This window comes from Tachysurus vachellii, chromosome 20 (assembly GCF_030014155.1).
Source record: "Tachysurus vachellii isolate PV-2020 chromosome 20, HZAU_Pvac_v1, whole genome shotgun sequence".
NCBI classification, from domain to species: Eukaryota; Metazoa; Chordata; class Actinopteri; order Siluriformes; family Bagridae; genus Tachysurus; species Tachysurus vachellii.
This window is the reverse complement of record NC_083479.1, coordinates 2,987,736-3,005,685: the sequence shown is the minus strand read 5'-3', so window position 1 is coordinate 3,005,685 and position 17,950 is coordinate 2,987,736. Positions and strand designations below refer to the sequence as shown.

General features: G+C 42.2%; 1 protein-coding gene across 5 annotated transcripts in view; it reads right to left on the bottom strand.

The window, feature by feature from the left end:
• The window catches only part of msi2a (musashi RNA-binding protein 2a), a 212,643-nt gene that overhangs the window by 24,301 nt on the left and 170,392 nt on the right, over nucleotides 1–17,950 (bottom strand). For 3 of the 5 annotated variants that reach the window (XM_060895608.1, XM_060895607.1, XM_060895610.1), the window contains exons 10-11: nucleotides 14,112–14,186; nucleotides 681–797 (exon numbers count right to left, since the gene is read on the bottom strand). In XM_060895608.1, the coding sequence (XP_060751591.1) occupies nucleotides 681–797; nucleotides 14,112–14,186 (192 nt within the window). The remainder of the gene's footprint in view (nucleotides 1–680; nucleotides 798–14,111; nucleotides 14,187–17,950) is intronic. The other 2 variants (XM_060895612.1, XM_060895609.1) reach the window with 1 other exon arrangement.

Here is a 17,950-nt window from a genome sequence, read left to right as displayed (position 1 = left end):
TAAAATGCAATTTTCATGTGTCTTACTACAATTTATATTTTCTTACACTGTCTGTCTACTAAAATCTATTTACTATAATCTGCCATGGACTCATCTCTGCTCAGCGGGAAACGGAGATCTCAGCTGCAGCCCATCCAATCACAGCACAGAACCCAGAGGGATCCCACTCCAGGATGGTGCTTAATTACCGAACAAAAAGCACCGGGGTCCCCAGGGTGTCTGTCTGGCCATTAAAGATGTCCGTCACCTCCGTTCTACACTGTGCTAAGGCAAGCAGACTCTTCTAAAAAGCCATCGATTTATTTACTGATCACTGAGGAGGCAGATTTGCTCGAGCCAACGAGCCGATCCGTGATGAGAGCTACAAAAGGATAGGATAAAATCCCATTTTTCCATTTCTGTAAGGATGTGTGCTGACATTCACTTTTAGATACACACCTGACTGAAGGTTAAATTGTACTCATCAAACTTGAAAAATGATTTAAAAACAATTAGAACTTTTGGCAAAAGGGAATATAAAGCAATCATGACCTGTAAAGGCATGCTAGTGATTTAGTTTAGTTGTTTTGGGGGAAAACTGTAAAGCTGCCACTCTCTTGTTTAAGGTGTGTAAGTGTAGAGTGCAGAAGAGGATGGACACAGCCGTAACCACACAGAACACACGTGGTCAGAGCGTTTACCTGGCCCCGGGTTCTGTGGGTACGCCACGTAGCTGCCTCTTCCTCGGGCGCCCCTACCTGAGCCTCGTGCCGCTGCCACTGCCGCTGCCACCGGACCGTACGCCGCTGCCGGGAAACCTGACACACACACACACACAAGCTGTTAGTACTCATTAACCCTTTATTACTGCTGATCATAATGTTCATTACCAGGAGTCAATTCAATTTTTATTTGTATAGCACTTGTGTACAATTCACATGTAAAGTTGGTCAATAACATATTAAAAATAGTCAATGGCATGATGTCCATGTAGATTTGTGTTTAGTGATGCTGTAAGTTGTAGTGAAGGAAAATAACGATTTCAGATTGAGCATAAACGGGCAACCGAGCACCATGAATAAGCAATGCCCAATAAACATTTTATTTCTCACACTTTATTCTTTCTCTGTCTTTCTCTCTCTCTCTCTCTTGCATGTGCAGTGTTGCTGTGAGGCAGATTGAATAAACTAACTATAATGGGGGTGGCAGCACAATCATTTACTCAAATGAAATAATTAGGAGAGGCAGTGACGAGAGCTCAGGCTTCCATCTATGAAAGTTCTTCCATGCCTCTTTATTAAGTCAGCAGCATGTTTCCATTTACTCGCTCACTCACATGTTCTCTCTCTCTCTTTTCACAACATGCCTGACTCCTTTTCAGCATCATAATTCCATTCAACACAAGCATGGGGTTTATAGTTTGGGACTAAAGGCTTTTTGTGTAAAAATTGCTGCTTTTTATCCCAAACACATGCAGAGAACAAGCAATGAAATGTTTCACTTGAGCTAAAAATTATAGGACTGTTCAAGTCAGAAGGCTAAAGAGGTCGGATGGTCAGTAAAGGGCCGTTCACACCAAATACTCAGCATTCAGCTGGAGATCAGTCCAAGCCAACTGGTAAAAGTACAGGCTAAAGGAAATGGACGGTTGTTCGGATGAACAGCTTCAGAGAAGACAAACACCCTACAATTTATAAAAGAAAAAAAAAAAGCCTATCATCTTGATGTCCTAAGAAAGATGTAGACCCAGTGATGCCAAAGGTCAGATGCACACTACCAGATTATGACCCCAATATTGTGTTGCAGATTAATTTTGGGGATCTCGAATGCTTAGATTTGTTAAAGCATATTTGAAATTCTCTGCAATTAAACTTCGATGTTAGCATCTCCACAAAAAAACGTCAAGAACAACACTGGGAAACAGCCACTTAGAGTTCAAGAGAAAATCATATTCGTCCCCTGGGCTTTGAATCTAGTTTATCATTGCAAAATATAAACAATATAAAAATAAATAATAATTATTTGGCATTTCATACCAAAATGGTTGTCAGGAACAGCTAAAAACAAAGAAAATGTTAGGCTAGTTAGTTTGTTATGAAGGCAGCTAGAATTTGTTAGGGGCAAAGAATAAGCACAAAATTAGGTTTTCATTTTAATCTCTAAACTTCAAATCAGTCTTGGAGTCATTGGAGTTAATGTTACCTTTATTTATTTTAAAAGAGCAATACTTGAGATTTACATTGTTGCTCTGGTGGACTTGGTTTAGGGACCAGCCAGCTGTGTGTGTGTGTGTGTGTGTGTGTGTGTGTGATTCATTCTCAGGCACAATGAGAAGACAATGAATAATGGGTAGTCACTAGCTAAGCTTGGATGGTCTGCCCTGCACCCCCACCCTACACACACACAAAAGATGGGGACAGAGGGATTAATAGCTTGTTACAGAGTGCCTATTACGCCATTCCCCTCCATGTGCAGCAATGAGGCCTGTCAAAAACCATGCGGTCTTCTTAAACAGCCTTAATCGAGGAGAATGATGTGTCTCATCACATGAATATGATCAAGGCAAAGTTTAAATGTCAAGATTAAGATTAGTGAACTCATTATGGTGAGTTTTAAAGTGAAGCTTCACAGATGGTGGTCAAATCAAAAAGTCTTCACGCAAGAACCAGTAAATAATGTTAACTACAACACAAAGGTTTGTTTGTTGAACATCGTAATCAAACATCGTCATTAGTGCTTTCTGATTAGGGACATACATCGGAGTAACGCGGCTGAGACATTGCGTTATAATAAATATAATTACAGACCGGGCACTCTAATGAAGGCATAGATCAGTGTGTGACAGCAGCTCATCAGACGGTGGGGGTCTGACAGTGGAGATGGGACTCACAGTCAGAGGAGTGATAGCATGTAATCAGAAATAGCTCAACTCAGACAGCTCAACCAGCCCCCACTATCGGTCCAATTCCCGCGACAGCTAACACACCAGTCTCGTTTAAAAGTCCCAATGATTAGCAGAGAAGCCCATAAAAAGTCTTGGTTTTAATAGGAAGGGCTGTGAATGCTGAATTAACAACCTATAAACATTATGAAACCATTATAAGCATTGTAGATATAGGCATAAGAGTATTACGCCTGAATATACAGGGTGGGCTAGAAAGACATCAGCACCAGCCTCTAGTACACACTTTTATACAAGCACTGATGGCGCTATTGTTCAGTGTTCGATCCATTTCTTAACAGCAATCAAGAAAATGTGGAAGAAATAGTTTAATCAATTAAATCTATAATTTAGTTAGGGACACCCATCATTTTGCATACGACTGTGTTCCAGATGTTTAACTCCTTTTGGATTTTGTGGTATTGTGGCCGTTCAGGATGAAAAAAAAAGAAAATGACTCATCGGGGTCACTTTACAATCAGACCTTGTCCTGGCTTAGCATCCGCACTCTAATCTCTGCACTTTTCATTTCTTTATTCTTATCCACACTCATTAATCTCTTCAGAGAACCAAATCTGAACCTCGTGCTTGTACGGAAAAAAAAATAAAAAAAAAATTTTGTATAATAAATAAAAACCCACATCCTCTTGTCTCCTCTTCCTCAGTCCACCTCTTAGCCCCTTTCTTCGTAAATGCTCCTCTCCAGAGCCATAAGTCAAATGCTCCTTTATTTTGCTCGAGTACTTCGTATTCCTTGTCGCCCTGTCGCTGCTCCCTCGCCCTGCTCTCAGACTTATCGCAAAAAGTTCTTCAGAGAGATTAACTGTGCCGGATTAGGAGGGTTAATTAATAGTTCTTGCCAGCTCATTGTTTTCCGCTGGCGCCGTAAGAAGCCGCCCAAGAGAGGCGCTGCGGCATTAAATCAATTTCATGGCCCTTTTATTACCAGCGTGATAAAGCCAATATTTCGATTTTAGTTGGTTTTTTTCTTCTACCCAATGTTGTTTTTGCCCCTTCTGTCATCTGAAGCTGTACTTGGAATAAAGGCAGGACTCCAGGGAGGGCACAAGGACACATCTGCTTACTGCCTCGGCCAGGGGTCTCGAGAGAGCGTCCCGAACGGTATGCCAGGGTTCCACGAGGGCCTGGAGCTACACTCTGTTTCAGGTCGAGAGAGGGGAAGAGGAGCTGTTCATGCTGCAGAGCAAACAGGCTTCATGCAGCACAAACCCTGTAGCTGCCGGTTTGCCAAAACCGAACCTACGCTCCAATCATAACTCATAACTATAATGAGAAAACACAAGCAGATCCCGCTTTTTAAGAAATCTGTTCGATAACTGCTGTCTCCTTCAGCCTGATTTCTCTTTGGGAGGTTGATGATGATTTTCAGGATGATTAAAGACATTATATGGAGATCTTTGATGCGGTGTGAGGTGCTGAGTGACATTTGGTGATTTTACAGAACAAAAAGCATTTACACATCACCATTTCTCTCTTACCACAAATCTGCTGTCACAGTCTGTCAATCAGCCAAGATGTGTTTGGTGACCAACGTGTTACGTTGCTTATAACTACTAGCTTTCTAGCAGGTAAATTTCAAGTATTAAACAGAAAGAAAGAAATAATAAATAAAAATATCAGACCCTCGCCTCAAACTGTGCCTTAAACAAACTTCCCGATGTGACAGCTGACACGTGACAAGCTAGTAGCAACAATAAAAGACAAGCTGGATTCATCTCACCAGCACAGTTTGGAGACAATCTAAGCTAACATCAGGCAGATTTTATTTTAAACACTGTCCTTTTCTGAATCACGTTACTGAGTCAAACAATGCCTTTTGAGTAAAGTGGTGTGATCACTTAAACATGCAGCTTGGCACTAAACTGGTAATAATTTGCTTCCTGTAGTTGTTTATATAAGAGTAAAGAAATCTACGATTCATTTATGACTACTGCCGTAACAGCCTCTCTCCTAGGGCCTGGTTCTTTCTGGTTGTGCCTTCAAGCTTAGCTTCTACCTCATCCACCCTTTCTTTTCCACAGCTCCAGGTGAGAAACGAAGAACTACACATTGTAAAGTCTCAGTCAGAATTGAAATAAGGGATGAACGAGTTTTTTCTGTCAGCTCTAACATCACTTGGATCACTTAAAGGCTTATACAGTTATGCAATTATACAGTGCACTGGAATGTTAAATTAGCAACTGGGAATCGAGGGTTGCCTTTAAGTGAGCGTAGTTGTGAGCACAACACAGGAAAAGCAGAAAGCAGTCGACTCCATTCGAATCCTGAGGTCCCGAAACAGCAAATCTGCCAGTAAGAGGGGCTAAACTTCACAAGCTGCAGCGCCAGCGCTCATAAAAAGAGGATCAAGCTGTAAATACAGCCGAGACTCCGGGCCAAATCCGCCAGCACTCAGCCCGCTTCTCCTTTCTTCAGCCTTAGGGTCGTGGGAAATACAAGGCTTGCCCCTCTCGATCATATTCGAAAAGAACGAAAAAGACAAATCACAAAGCGAAAGAAAATCATGCCAAATAAGAATAGTCAAGGGGAGAACAGCTATTGCTGTCTTTTCATCTGTGGAGTGACAGCTACCATGTTGTTGAGGCGTTCTGCTGCGAGCTGAAGGCGTTTGTTGTTTTCTGAAAAGCTCGGCAGAGTGCAATCAAAGCCCTGAATCGAAGCGAGTGGCCCCAAGCCCAGGTGCCTCTTTACACAGTACAGAGCTCATCTCCACAGACACACACACACACACACACACACACACACACATTCACCCAAAGGAGAACTAAGACGTGAGCTTTCAGGAAGGTGTGATTCTTAAGATCCACTTGAGGATCCTTGTAGGAACACGTCAATGAAAAATCAACTTTACATAATTTTCCCCTGATGTAGTGATCATCACCAAGGCATGCTGAGTGTTGAGCTTTTGCTTTCTTTTTTTTTTTAGTATTACACTACAGCTGTGATGCTGATGTAATCACAGATCAGTAAAATTGTTGGTGTGACTTGAAACCATCTCTAAACAAGGTATATATAAAAAACTTCACAACATATTTGAACACTGGTGGAAATGTACCAAGAAGCTGGAGGTTGTGTGTGTGGTAATAATAATTACGATAATAATAATAATGATGATGATGATGATGATGATAATAATAATAATAATGATAATAATAATAAACATTGTGTACATGCAATAACTAAAAACCGTGTTCAAAATATGACACGACTGAACGGTTTGACTCATTTAAATCCGGAGATCTTTTCTGTCAGCATCTGGATTGTAAACAAAGCAGACGTATAAAGTTAAATAAAGGAGCTTTTCACTGATGAGTCCACACACTTGAGCCACTGTTTAAAAGGGGCGAGTCGGAGAAAAGTTTTCCAGAAATACACACCATTGTTCTTTTACGTGCATTAGCAGCACTTCAGACAGCCGTGTTGCATTCATTTTCGCCAGCTCCATAATGGCATGTCATTTTGTATATGGAAGCGTATGACAGGCACCGTCTCGCAAGCCTAACTAGAGTCTGAACTCATCAGTGGCGCAGGACTGAAAGCACAGAGCCGAGGTGTAATTTATGACGCATTAGCACACACTTACACAGCTGGATACACACGGGGGCGGCGCTCTGAGCTTCTGTGCCCTGTGCGGGGAATAAGGCTATTGTAGCACTGATGTATAGCTTTGGCCCGCATTACTCGCTCATTACCGTTCCGCCGGATATATTTTATGGAGGTGACTTTCTCGCCCCCGGTCGCCTCCAAGAGAGCTGTATGTGCACGTATAATAAAACATCAAAACTTTGCTCGTCTCTCTCAGACCACGCTAGGGCCACGGCGTCACCGGGAGCAGCCGAGCAAGCCGAAAGACGTCCGCTAAAATAAATAATTCCTCATGCCGGCGCCACAAATAGCCGGGTTACTGAGAGTCTGACCTGTGGCTAATGGAAGACTCATCACACTGTCAAGGTTACAGCTTGCTTTTTTTTCTCTCCACCTCCCCTTTCCTGTTTTTTTGCTGTCTTGGAGGTCCTTGGATGAAGAGTCCTTGTGGTCCTCTGTAAAAGCCTCCCTTTCCAAGTGTCGGAAAAACATCTGATAGGCCTGAATATTGGGAGGAATACCCGTTGCTGTGAAACATTACCTGATCTCCACTGGTCCTCTGTATCTCCAGACCAGATGCTTCCAGGATCTGTGGGGACCTTGGGAATAGTTTTCCCTCAGAGGATATCTCAAAACCAAAATAAAGCAGGAAGAGACTCCGCCCTCTTCGCAAGACGGCAGTCTTGTTAGCCCGAAGTGCTGCTATTAATTAGCGGGGCCACCACGGCCTCCCACTCGTTAGCACCAGAGTAAACACCCCTAATTTGTTATGCATTTTAATGGCCTTCTCCAAAACACTCCAGAAACGACTGTGGGGCTTTTTAAAAGAAAACACACAAACAGAAAGGAGAGAAAGATGAAAGCAAGAGCTTGGTCAAACACGGAGATGAACAGCAGCTGAGGGTAATCCGTGTGTGTGTGTGTGTGTGTAAGGTTACTGCTGGAATGTTTTATGGCTCGCTATTACATCTTTACTGCAACTCAATACAAAGCAAAGAGCTTTCATAATGCATGGAGATACACTGAGAGAAATCCACCTGTGTGGTGAGGTGTAGGCCATGCTGAACCACTCTGTGTAGTCACAAAGCACGGGACACATAGCAGACTAAATCAAATCGGGACCCCATTTCAGCCAGAAGCTTTAAGATGACCAGAAGCCATGTACCATGAATTACAATTCAGCACTTATTAATCAAGGTAGTGCTTAAAGTTGTTGACCATCCCAGAAACAAGTTAGTTCCTGTTCTCTATTTCGCACAAAACAGAGCTTGTGGTTGGTCATTTAAAACGTCAGTCAAATCATCGGTCTAGTTCTCCGCTCAGTAATCTGTTCCTGACACCAGTCTCTCGAACAATATCTAAACATCTGACTCATCAGATTTTAAAGAGTGCAGCGATGCTATAAAACCTTTATTCTCTCAGCTCATTTTCTCTAACGAACACCATCATGTTTAATCTTATTTATATCACAGAGATGAATAAAACATTACTGGTGTAAATTAAAACAAAAATGAGATTTAAGTCACGGTCTCATTCTCTAGGTCTCTTTTTTACACACTTGCGCACACACAAACGCACCGGGAGCTCTTTTAGGGCTCCATTTATATTAATATTGTTTATTTTGATCATTAATAACATGTAGAGAAGATTTTTTTTTTTTAAACCGCTGATTCAATGGCTTCAGGCAATGTTTCACAACACTGCTAATTACTAAACTGAACATGGGTTAAATAAGACTTCTAATTCCCAAATATTAAGACTTGTCTTATTGATTTCTGATAAAAGGCTATTTAATTTCTCTGTTTAATACTCAGACACACACACACACACACACACTTCTGTTCCTCTACTTTCACAGCTTTTTTTTTCCAGCCTTTCTTGTCCATCAGGGCATTAGTAAGGAGGTGTGAGATCTCCAAACAAGGCAAGCTCACACATGCTTAAACACTGGGGGGTGCGCATACACACACACACACACACACACACAGCAGGAACCTTTAAGTACCTTACATCAAAGTGTGTAACTGAGGCTGTGAGAGGTGGGAGTTGACCATGCTAAGGGACCACTTATCCCGTCTCTCTCTCGCTCGCTCATACACACACACACACACACACACACACACACACACACACACCCACCCTGAATGACCCTGAAGAGTGTGATCATTACTAACCATGATCATGTCAAGTCTACGTGTACTTACAGAAGGCGGGTGTAAACAATCATATTGTTGCCGAGCCGAATCGTATCCGAGATAGAGATCAAATCGACTAAAGGGCAGAGATTCACTCCCCTGGTGAATAATGAGTGACTTAAATAAGGGAAAATGATGATAAACTCATACTCATTGCATGTCATGCGTACGTGTTCGTTTTTGCCGAACCCTTCCTTTAAATATGAAACGCATTTATTGGATGTGACTGAGCTTTAATAATTTTGCTTCTGTTTACAGAAGGTCTGCTGATGGGTGTCACTGTCATTAGACTCTAACATGCTCTGTGGTTAGGAACGTCAGGATTGATTAAAGTGATGGTTCAGGTCATGGAACAAGCGTCTCTGGTTCAGACCGAACGTTCTCATGCTGCGATCGGAGCGGCGTTATCGTTTCAGGTCTGGTTTAAGCTCTAGCGTACGCACGCACGCCTCGGCTGAGCGAGTCAGGAGAACGTGAATGAAGGAGCTGTTTAGGGCAAAGCCATAAAAGCAGAGATCTTCCCCACGTTTCATCCTTCCAGATGGCCAATTTCCATAATGACAGCGCAGCACTTCACACTGTCTAAATAAGAGTGTGTGAGTGCACGGGGTGCTCCTGTTCATGATGAAGAGGAGGAGAGGTTATGCATTCTGTGCCCTCTGAGCAAGTGAATAAGTTATAGAGGGATAAGTGTGTGTGTGTGTGTGTGTGTGTGTGTGTGTGTGTGTGTGTGTGTGTGTGTGCGCGTGTGTGTGTGTGTGTATGTTCACGGCTGTGACCTCTGTGCCACAGTAAAACGATCCGCACTGACTTTCACCTCATGCCTTTGTGGGCTGTTACTCTTTGTTTACTGTCAGGTGCAGAAAAAGAGAGAGAGAGAGAGAGAGAGAGAGAGAGAGAGAGAGCGAGAGAGAGATTGTAATACCAAATGAGAGATTAGAGATAAACAACTGTTCGATTCCTGGATGATTCTCTTGGATGATTCTCTGACTTTTACACATAAATGCTCACACTTGATTTAAATTCCCTTTCCATTTAAATCAGTTTTAAATCTTTAATCTATTTAGTATTTTAATAAATGTAGATGTTAAGGAGACTTTAACATTACACCACGTGTAAACAAAACAAAAAGCGAACACTTGCTGCTTTCTCAAGCAAAGGAAAAAGTTTCAGCGTCACATTTTCATCACAATACGATGAAACCATTTAATACGATTACAGTAATGTTTGCTGAAAAGTGCATTTTAGTAACTTGACTTATAGCCACGTTCCTTCGTTTAGCCACGTTTGTTTTTTTTTTGATGATGCAACTCGTGACATTCGTGACGACAAAGCAGAAAGCAGCCGAGCTGAGAGCGAGAGCAGCCGTGTGATTAAGTGGTGCGCAGGAGTCAGGCAGTGTCTCATAAAGATGAAGGAGAGAAAGAGAAAAAGTCTGGGAGGACGAGTGCTGATGCTGGAGTAGATAGAGAAACGTTTCCTGCCACCTCCAGCTCTCCTGCTCATCATGTCTCTCTGCATTCTCTGATATATGAGACAGACTAGAGGAGCTAACAGAAAAGCCTGTCACTTCCATCAGCCCCCTGATGACCTGTGTGTGTGTGTGTGTGTGTGTGTGTGTGTGCGTGTCTGTGTGAGTGTGTCTGTGTGTGTGTATGTATGTGTGAGCGTGTCTGTGTGTGTAAAAGAAAAAGATAGTGGAAAGAGCAGGTACCTGGTACAATATTGTCGAAGCTAGCAGTGGCTAATGCAGAATCCGGTGAATGGAACCATGAAAGAACAAAAGATTTCAGTCTGAAGATATGAACTTAAAAAGACAAACACTAGATCCCAGGTAACAGTACGGCACTGAACTTGTTATAAACACACACTTGTTATAAATGTTTAATGCACGTCTGAACCGAACACAAGCTGACGCATTGCTGTGACCTTCCAGAGACGGAACATTTAAGGTTTTCATTGTGAGAAAGCAGAGCAGCTGGAGCATATGGGTGGTCTGTGAAATGGAGAGGTGTGCCCTCATTGACAGGGAACAGGAGGAGCTTCAATCTCAATGTCTCTCTCTCTCATCCCTCCACCCCACACGCGCCACACGGAACGAGGCTTAGAGAGACAGCTTTGAAACAAAATGAGCTCCACTCCTTTGAACGGAGTCAATCTCGAACCCCCCTTCCAAGACTTCCACAAATCCTCTTCATACACACTCACCTTCTCAACTCTACAGCAAGGTCACACAGAGCATGGATCGGGTTATGGGAGCCGGGGGTTATAGCGCGGGTCTTATGGGGCCAAAGCTGTGGGATTAGTGCTGACAGAGACACCAACACGCCTCCAGCAGCGTTTTTAACACAGCGGATACATGGAAGTGAATAACGGCTGTCTGGTTTACGTTTAGCGCAACCGTTTGTTTATGCACCGATTTAGATATTAGTGTCAAAATCTAGACGTGTATTAAAAACATTCACTATGACACACACGATTCACAAAGCTTCTGCAGCCAGGGAACCCTTTAAACTGTCAAATCATTTACAAAGACCTCTTCAGTACAGATTAGTTTCATGAATATTTAATTATTGGGCTCATTATTTACAATATTTGTCTATTTACTGAAGTTACACGGCGTATTTTTGATTCAAATTGTCACTAGATTATTTTGAGTTGTTTATTTTTTTTTTGAGTGAAGGTTTTATTAAATCCCTTCAGCACAGGTAAAAACAGAAAAACTGACTAATAACTATAATAATTTAATCAAAATCTAACATTTCTCTGGTTAGCAGTGAGCTCTGTGGGGCAGCTACATTTTATAAAATATTGAATTTCTAGAAATTGTAAAAATTGCATTTTTGATAGACATTAAATAAAAGTATAGCTAAATTTTGCTGTCATTTTGTTAGCAAACCTATATATTTTGTTTCCTACATAGGAATATAATGTAATGTAATGATGTGATTTGTGACTGTAAACATGAACTACTCTGTTTTCCATTCATCATCAATACCAGTACGAGAGACTTACTGTAGCCTGTCTTTAGCAGCACCATACTGTATGCAGAAGTAGAGAAAGAGTGAACAAGAACGACAGGATGGATGGATGGATGGATGGATGGATGGATGAGAGCAGGTTTTCCCAGAGGCCAGTACTTTTTCAGACTGTAATTGTGGGCACACGTTTCATCTTTTTCAAATTGTTTTGAGGCAAACAGAAGAGAGTGGTGCTCAGGCCTAATGGAGGCCTAACAGGCGTTTAAAAGCATCACAGGAGAAAGTAGAGAGCTGCTGGGGTTCACTGTGGGTGGCATTAATGATGCGACCATGCTAATGCTGCTCTAATGAAAGCCCTGGTCTAATGTTACACTGCGTTGGTGATCAGTAACCCTGCTGGCATGCAGGCACGCACATGAACGCATTATCGCACACGCACGCACACGCGCACACAGCGTTTCTAAATTAACACTGTATTATCATTCGTTCCAGCCGTCTTTCAGTGTACACTTCAGCGGTCCTGTAGATGAAATTCCAAATTCCTTTGCTTTTAAATGGACAGGATGAAATGATCGATACGTGCTTTGATTTTTTTTCTTTTACGAATTTATTCACAATGCCGCACTGAAAGAGTTTCCAATTAGCCTCTCCACCCGCTAAACTGACTGAAGCCTGGAGAAGAACGAGGTCCTAATTGCTCGGGGCAATCGGCAAGCTAAAGTGTGCAATTAGGCTTTTACTTTGATGACTCTACTCCACACTGTCATCACTTGAGGAGCTTCAAAAAAAAAAAAAAAAAAGCCAAAAAAAGGTTTCACCTACACCATCACAAAACTATTAAGATGCTTTCCAACCTGCAGCATTGAACCTGAACGTGAGACAGTAAGACCACTATCAGTCAGAACCCTCACATCCTTCCTCCACACACAAACACTCACGAAAACCTATTACGGAGATCTGAGCTGCTGTCAGACGGCTCCCATTCAAGCTTATCAGCCGTGTGCCACCGATGTCCGGAGCAGCAAACAGGCATGTGCAAAGCTCAAATAAAGCAGGAAGTCAACAGGCAGTGAGGCGTGGGCCGAGTCGGCACGTATCGGTGCCAACATCTCAACGCCAAGAGCCCTCAACACTCTCCCCATCATTCTAACCATCTCTCTCTCTCACACACAGACCACAGCTCTGAGTGAACACACACTTGCCATGTTCAGACTGGTGGCTTTCGGTTTCACTGCAGCTATAATGGAGACCACTAACGGCAAGAAAATTGTGCAACATTTGTGGGAAAAAAAAATTGCACATGTACTCTCTCACTATTAGACCTGTCAGGACAGATTTCACTAATATACTCACACCTTTAAAAGGCAAAGAAATATATATAAAATAGAATATATATATTAAAGAATATATATATTAAATACTGTATGCATGTGCTAATTAAATACAAAAAATTATTTTACAAGTTCTCAGTAGGCTTTGACTGAAGTCGCTCTTTGTCTCAAAGCTCCCAACCAAAACCCACTGCATTTACAAAGCACTACAATGCTGTTACACGACTCCTGATGTAGTGAGCATATTATATGATTCAATTAGGATTCAGCCTAACCGTGTTGGAGAGGTTTTATTTCATTTCACAAAGATAAAAACTGAGGTGAAGACAGCTGCTGTTAACTGCGTTTTGTTTGTGACGTAAACACACAGTGTAGCTAATTAGCATCATGCTTACGGCAGTATAAACATTATATCGTCGCTGTCGGGCGGAAACCTCGTATGTCCAAATTTGGTCAATTTCATATTTTTTCACATATCGATGCTATTGGTCAGTCCCCACGTGGGTCTGTTATTTTTACAAGTTATTAACCAATCTAAAGTCTTGAAAATAGCTTAAGCGCAAATCTCATAACTCCATTGGACACTTCAACTGTCCACCTCTTCCTCACTCCGCGGCATATTTCTCCTTAATAAGAGTCGCAACGAATCAACACGTCTTCTGAGGTAAATGTCTTCAAAACACTGGGCTCAAAGAAAAAAAAAATCTTGACCCCCGCTAGTTCTGGTGCTCGTCTGAGGACAGGAATGTAGCGCAAGACAATCCACTGCAACGCGGACTAAACCCTGTGTACTGCAGATAAGGTACGGCGTTTTTTTAATTTCCTGAAAAATAACGGTTTTGGAGATACAAGGATTCCCCCTGACAGCGAAGACATGCTGGTTAATATACGAAAGCAGTGACGTACTAAAACGCTTAAGTTCATTAACATGCGTTAAGATCGAGCATGCACTGTTATCCCATGGCTAAAATATCCTTTATATACTTTAACTCCAGCATCAACAAACTCAACAATACTTGACTCAACAACTCATGAACTGTGTTTTTAGTTTTCTTAGCAGCAGCACACAGTAACTTACCTGGAAACTGGTAGCTATAACTCGGAGCAAATCCAGTGTATCCGCGCCCATACGTGGCCACGATGTTTGGGTAACCTAAAACACACACAGAGAGGACAACAGTTTAGACTGTTTAAGCTGATTTTGTTGTTTTAAGATCATTACTCATCATGCTAATTCTAATAATATCTGGACTGAACTGTATAACGATACGGTGTGTTCTCCACAAAATAAGGAGCCTCATACGAGTCGATGTTACTAGTGAATGTCTAAACATTCCTTCATGGACACTCACAAAAACACAAACATTCTTCACAATGAGCCTGAGGTAATAAGGATCGTTTTCCCGTCCATTGACGTTGGCGATATGACGACGTTATCCTGCGAGTTACTGTACGTCGTCCCAAGCCGTCCTCCTGTTTGTGGGTTTTAGATGAGAGTAGCAGCCCTCAAACTCTTCAGATTTTAAGAAAAAAAAAAAGTAAAATACTGCCAGCACTTTGGCTGCGATAAGCAAGTCACATTAGGGATTGTAAGATCAACGATCTGAACTCATGGTTAAAGAATTCTTTTGCAACGTGCAATTATTGTCTGCAGCAGTAAAATCTGGCTAACAGTTATACCGCTTAAATACAGCTTACAGGCACAGAACTAAGATCCAGCCCTAGCTGGATCAGAGCTACTCAGCCCTGTCCCTTTCCGAAACCAGCAGCAGGAACATTGAGGAAGGTGAATCCATATCCATATATTTATTATAGCTGTAGTTCAACTTGCAGGCAGCAGAGGGAGCTTCAAATACAAACAGTTCCTTTTTCAACTGCTGTCTGTAATTCGACAGTCCTGAGAAAGTGAACACACTCTGCACAGACTATTTATAACATCACTGATACATCACCAAAGTTCTCTTCTGGAGTGCTGATCATGTTGAGTGAAGTATAGAGAAAAAAATGAGACCAGAAAAAAGATCCAAAGAGCATGAACTAAACCGTGCATTTAGCATATTGGCTTAGACAAAGTGCACCATCGTGCACCGCGGCGTCACCGGACGCACACAGATATTACAATGGTATGTTTGCAAGCAACTGCGAAGATCTTCAATCAGAATGCGTCATGAGGGAATTTCTCCACCATCTGCTCTCCTTCTCTGGTGCTGCCGAGAGACGTGGCAGCGTTTCTATTGCTACTCCGGCAGATCGGTTATTCTTGGCCTGGTTTATTATTATTATTTTTTTTTTATCCCTTTTTTTTTTTTTTTTTTTTTTTTACACGCTTTATTGATTTTATGTTGTCCAAAAAGAAAAACTTGGATGCAAAGCCTAGCAGCGTGTGAGCAAGTAGGAAGTGTGCTAAATTAATTCTTTCAGACAGACCTAGCACTTTATAAACACATGCTTGAGTGTGTGCAGCATTCTGACACATGCATATGAATTGTGACAGGGATCGTCGTCACTCGGGGAAACGGTCACGGCTAGACGAAGGAGTCCTGAAAAACCCGGAGCTAAACGGTGTTTAGTGTATCTGCAGCATTCTAACCCTCAGGCTGTAACCGGTGACATTTAATTGAGGTGCAGGGGTGCAAAATTGGCTCAGATGCATTGCGTACAAAGACCAGCAAATGTGACGATTGCTACAGGTGGAATTTTGCTAACCCGCTGTGGCGAGGCTATCTGCATAACCCAGGGTGGTTCAGGACTAATAGGCCTCAGCGGGATTTGGGGTAAAAGAGTGTGTCCAGCATGTTTAAGCGTGACACTTGGGAGATGCCCTTTCAGGATTAATCTTTGTTAATCAAAGTCTCGCTACAATCAATCGCTAAATTGGTCTCGGGTCAGAGGAAGAAAGTTCTAGCTACAGCATTAACCGAAAGGGCAAAACAGTCGATGCTCAGTTACAGAGTGACTGGTCCAATCACTGCAGTGGGACCCTTTTTCCCCCCACTCATGTTCATCCTACTAATGAATGCTGAAACCAGTTTATTGCTCCATGACAAAGTCTGATTAAAATCGCAGTGTGAACTGGAGGATGTGCACAGTAGGGGCAGTGCAACGAAGCAGATATTATGTACCGGTGTTCAGGCCATTCAAATGTCAAAATAAAAACAAACAAACAAACAAACAAATAAATAATCGCACAAATCCAAAATTATATTTTACAGTCAAGTTGCTAAATCACAAAAGCTGTTCCTCACATTCATGTAATTCTCTAATCAGCCAATGGTGTGGCATCAGAGCAACGCAAACATCATGCAGATAGAAGTCAAGAGCTTCATGTGAAAATGAACAGAAGTGCGACATGATTATTTTATTTTTGCTTATAATAAATAACTGGCTGATGAGCTCATATATTATATATATATATATATATATATATATATATATGTATATATATATATATATATATATATATATATATATATATATATATATATACATACACACACACACACACACACACACACACATCGCCCAGCCCTTGCCACCTAGATGCGACGTCTCCACCATCGTAGGCATTCGCCTAACTTTCACCTGCTTTCACATTACGTACTCACAACAACGTGGCGACTCTGGCACTTATTTACTTGTATAAGTTTTTGGCTAAAAAAACAATATTAGATTTTTAGAAACAATTCAGATTTGCCCTGCTGTATGAACAAAGCCTTTTCTCAACTCATTTTTCTCCACTAATGAGTCACTGGTTGGAGAGATTAGTTGAGAAGGGAGATTCTGGATAGCAAGCAAAAGTAAGTGGGGAAAACACTACGATAAAGGTCATGATGTTATTTACCCATCATGCATCAGGCAGCACCCCAGCATGGTGCGTGTTGGGTAAATAAGGTCTCGCTTCCTCTAGAGCGCCGGAGTCAGCTGCTGCTGCTGCTGCTGCTGCTGCTGCTGTCGCTTCTCCCTCCTCTTCCTGTTATTAATATGCATGCTAATGCACCTATTTTATGGCTCAACGGTTCCGATTCAGTTTAAAATCAATTATCCATCTGGTACACCCCAAACTCCGCACCAGCTCCAATGTGTATTAATTTCAGCAAACATACATGCAGCACAACACAATAAAGATAAATGGTTCGATTAGGACTGGTAAACAAAGGAGCCGGGGAAGGCGTTTTAATGAGATCTGGCATCGAAGGGAACCTACAGTTCCTTAAATAATGAGTCCTGATCTTCGGCTGGCTTTTTTTCCTCTCCTCCAGTTCGAATGCAAATTATACTAAGTTATGTCGCGCTGCCCTGCGTTTTCCAATTTCATTTAGATAAGCGAGAGTGTGGAGAAGTCTGGAGTTAATATTTTCACATGAGCACTCCAAAGACTCTGTGTGAGTGTGTGTGCGTGTGTGTCTCCTTCTCCTTAACAGCTCAGCATTGAACCGTAAGAACTCCTGAAAAGTTCACACGACATGTTAAAAGTTCACTATGGGCAGATTGCGGGGAAAACTGGCGAGAAGAGGCGGCGCTGGTGCCATTTACATACTGCTGCTACCACGGCACTGTTGCTAAAGGACATGAATCAAACTCTGTTCGTTTCAGGGTGCCTCCTCTGAGCCACTGCCCGCTGTGCTGCATTTGTGAGAGTGTGTGTGCGTTATAGGGATGACTATGATAAAGTGGAAGCTTGCATGGTGGCTCTGAAGCGGTGACGAGCTCCTGAGATTCAGCGGTGCTGTCATTAGCCAGAGCAGAGGTCAGGCAGATGGATTGGTGAGCCCCTAATAGAGCATTATCCCAATTTTCCTCCTCATTTGCTCTGGTAATGCAGCCTGTGCTCCAGTGGGCGCAGCCATACACCTTGTGATGCCTGGCCCCGCCTCCACAGGCTCATTTCCATACGGGACGACCCCAAGCTCAGGACCG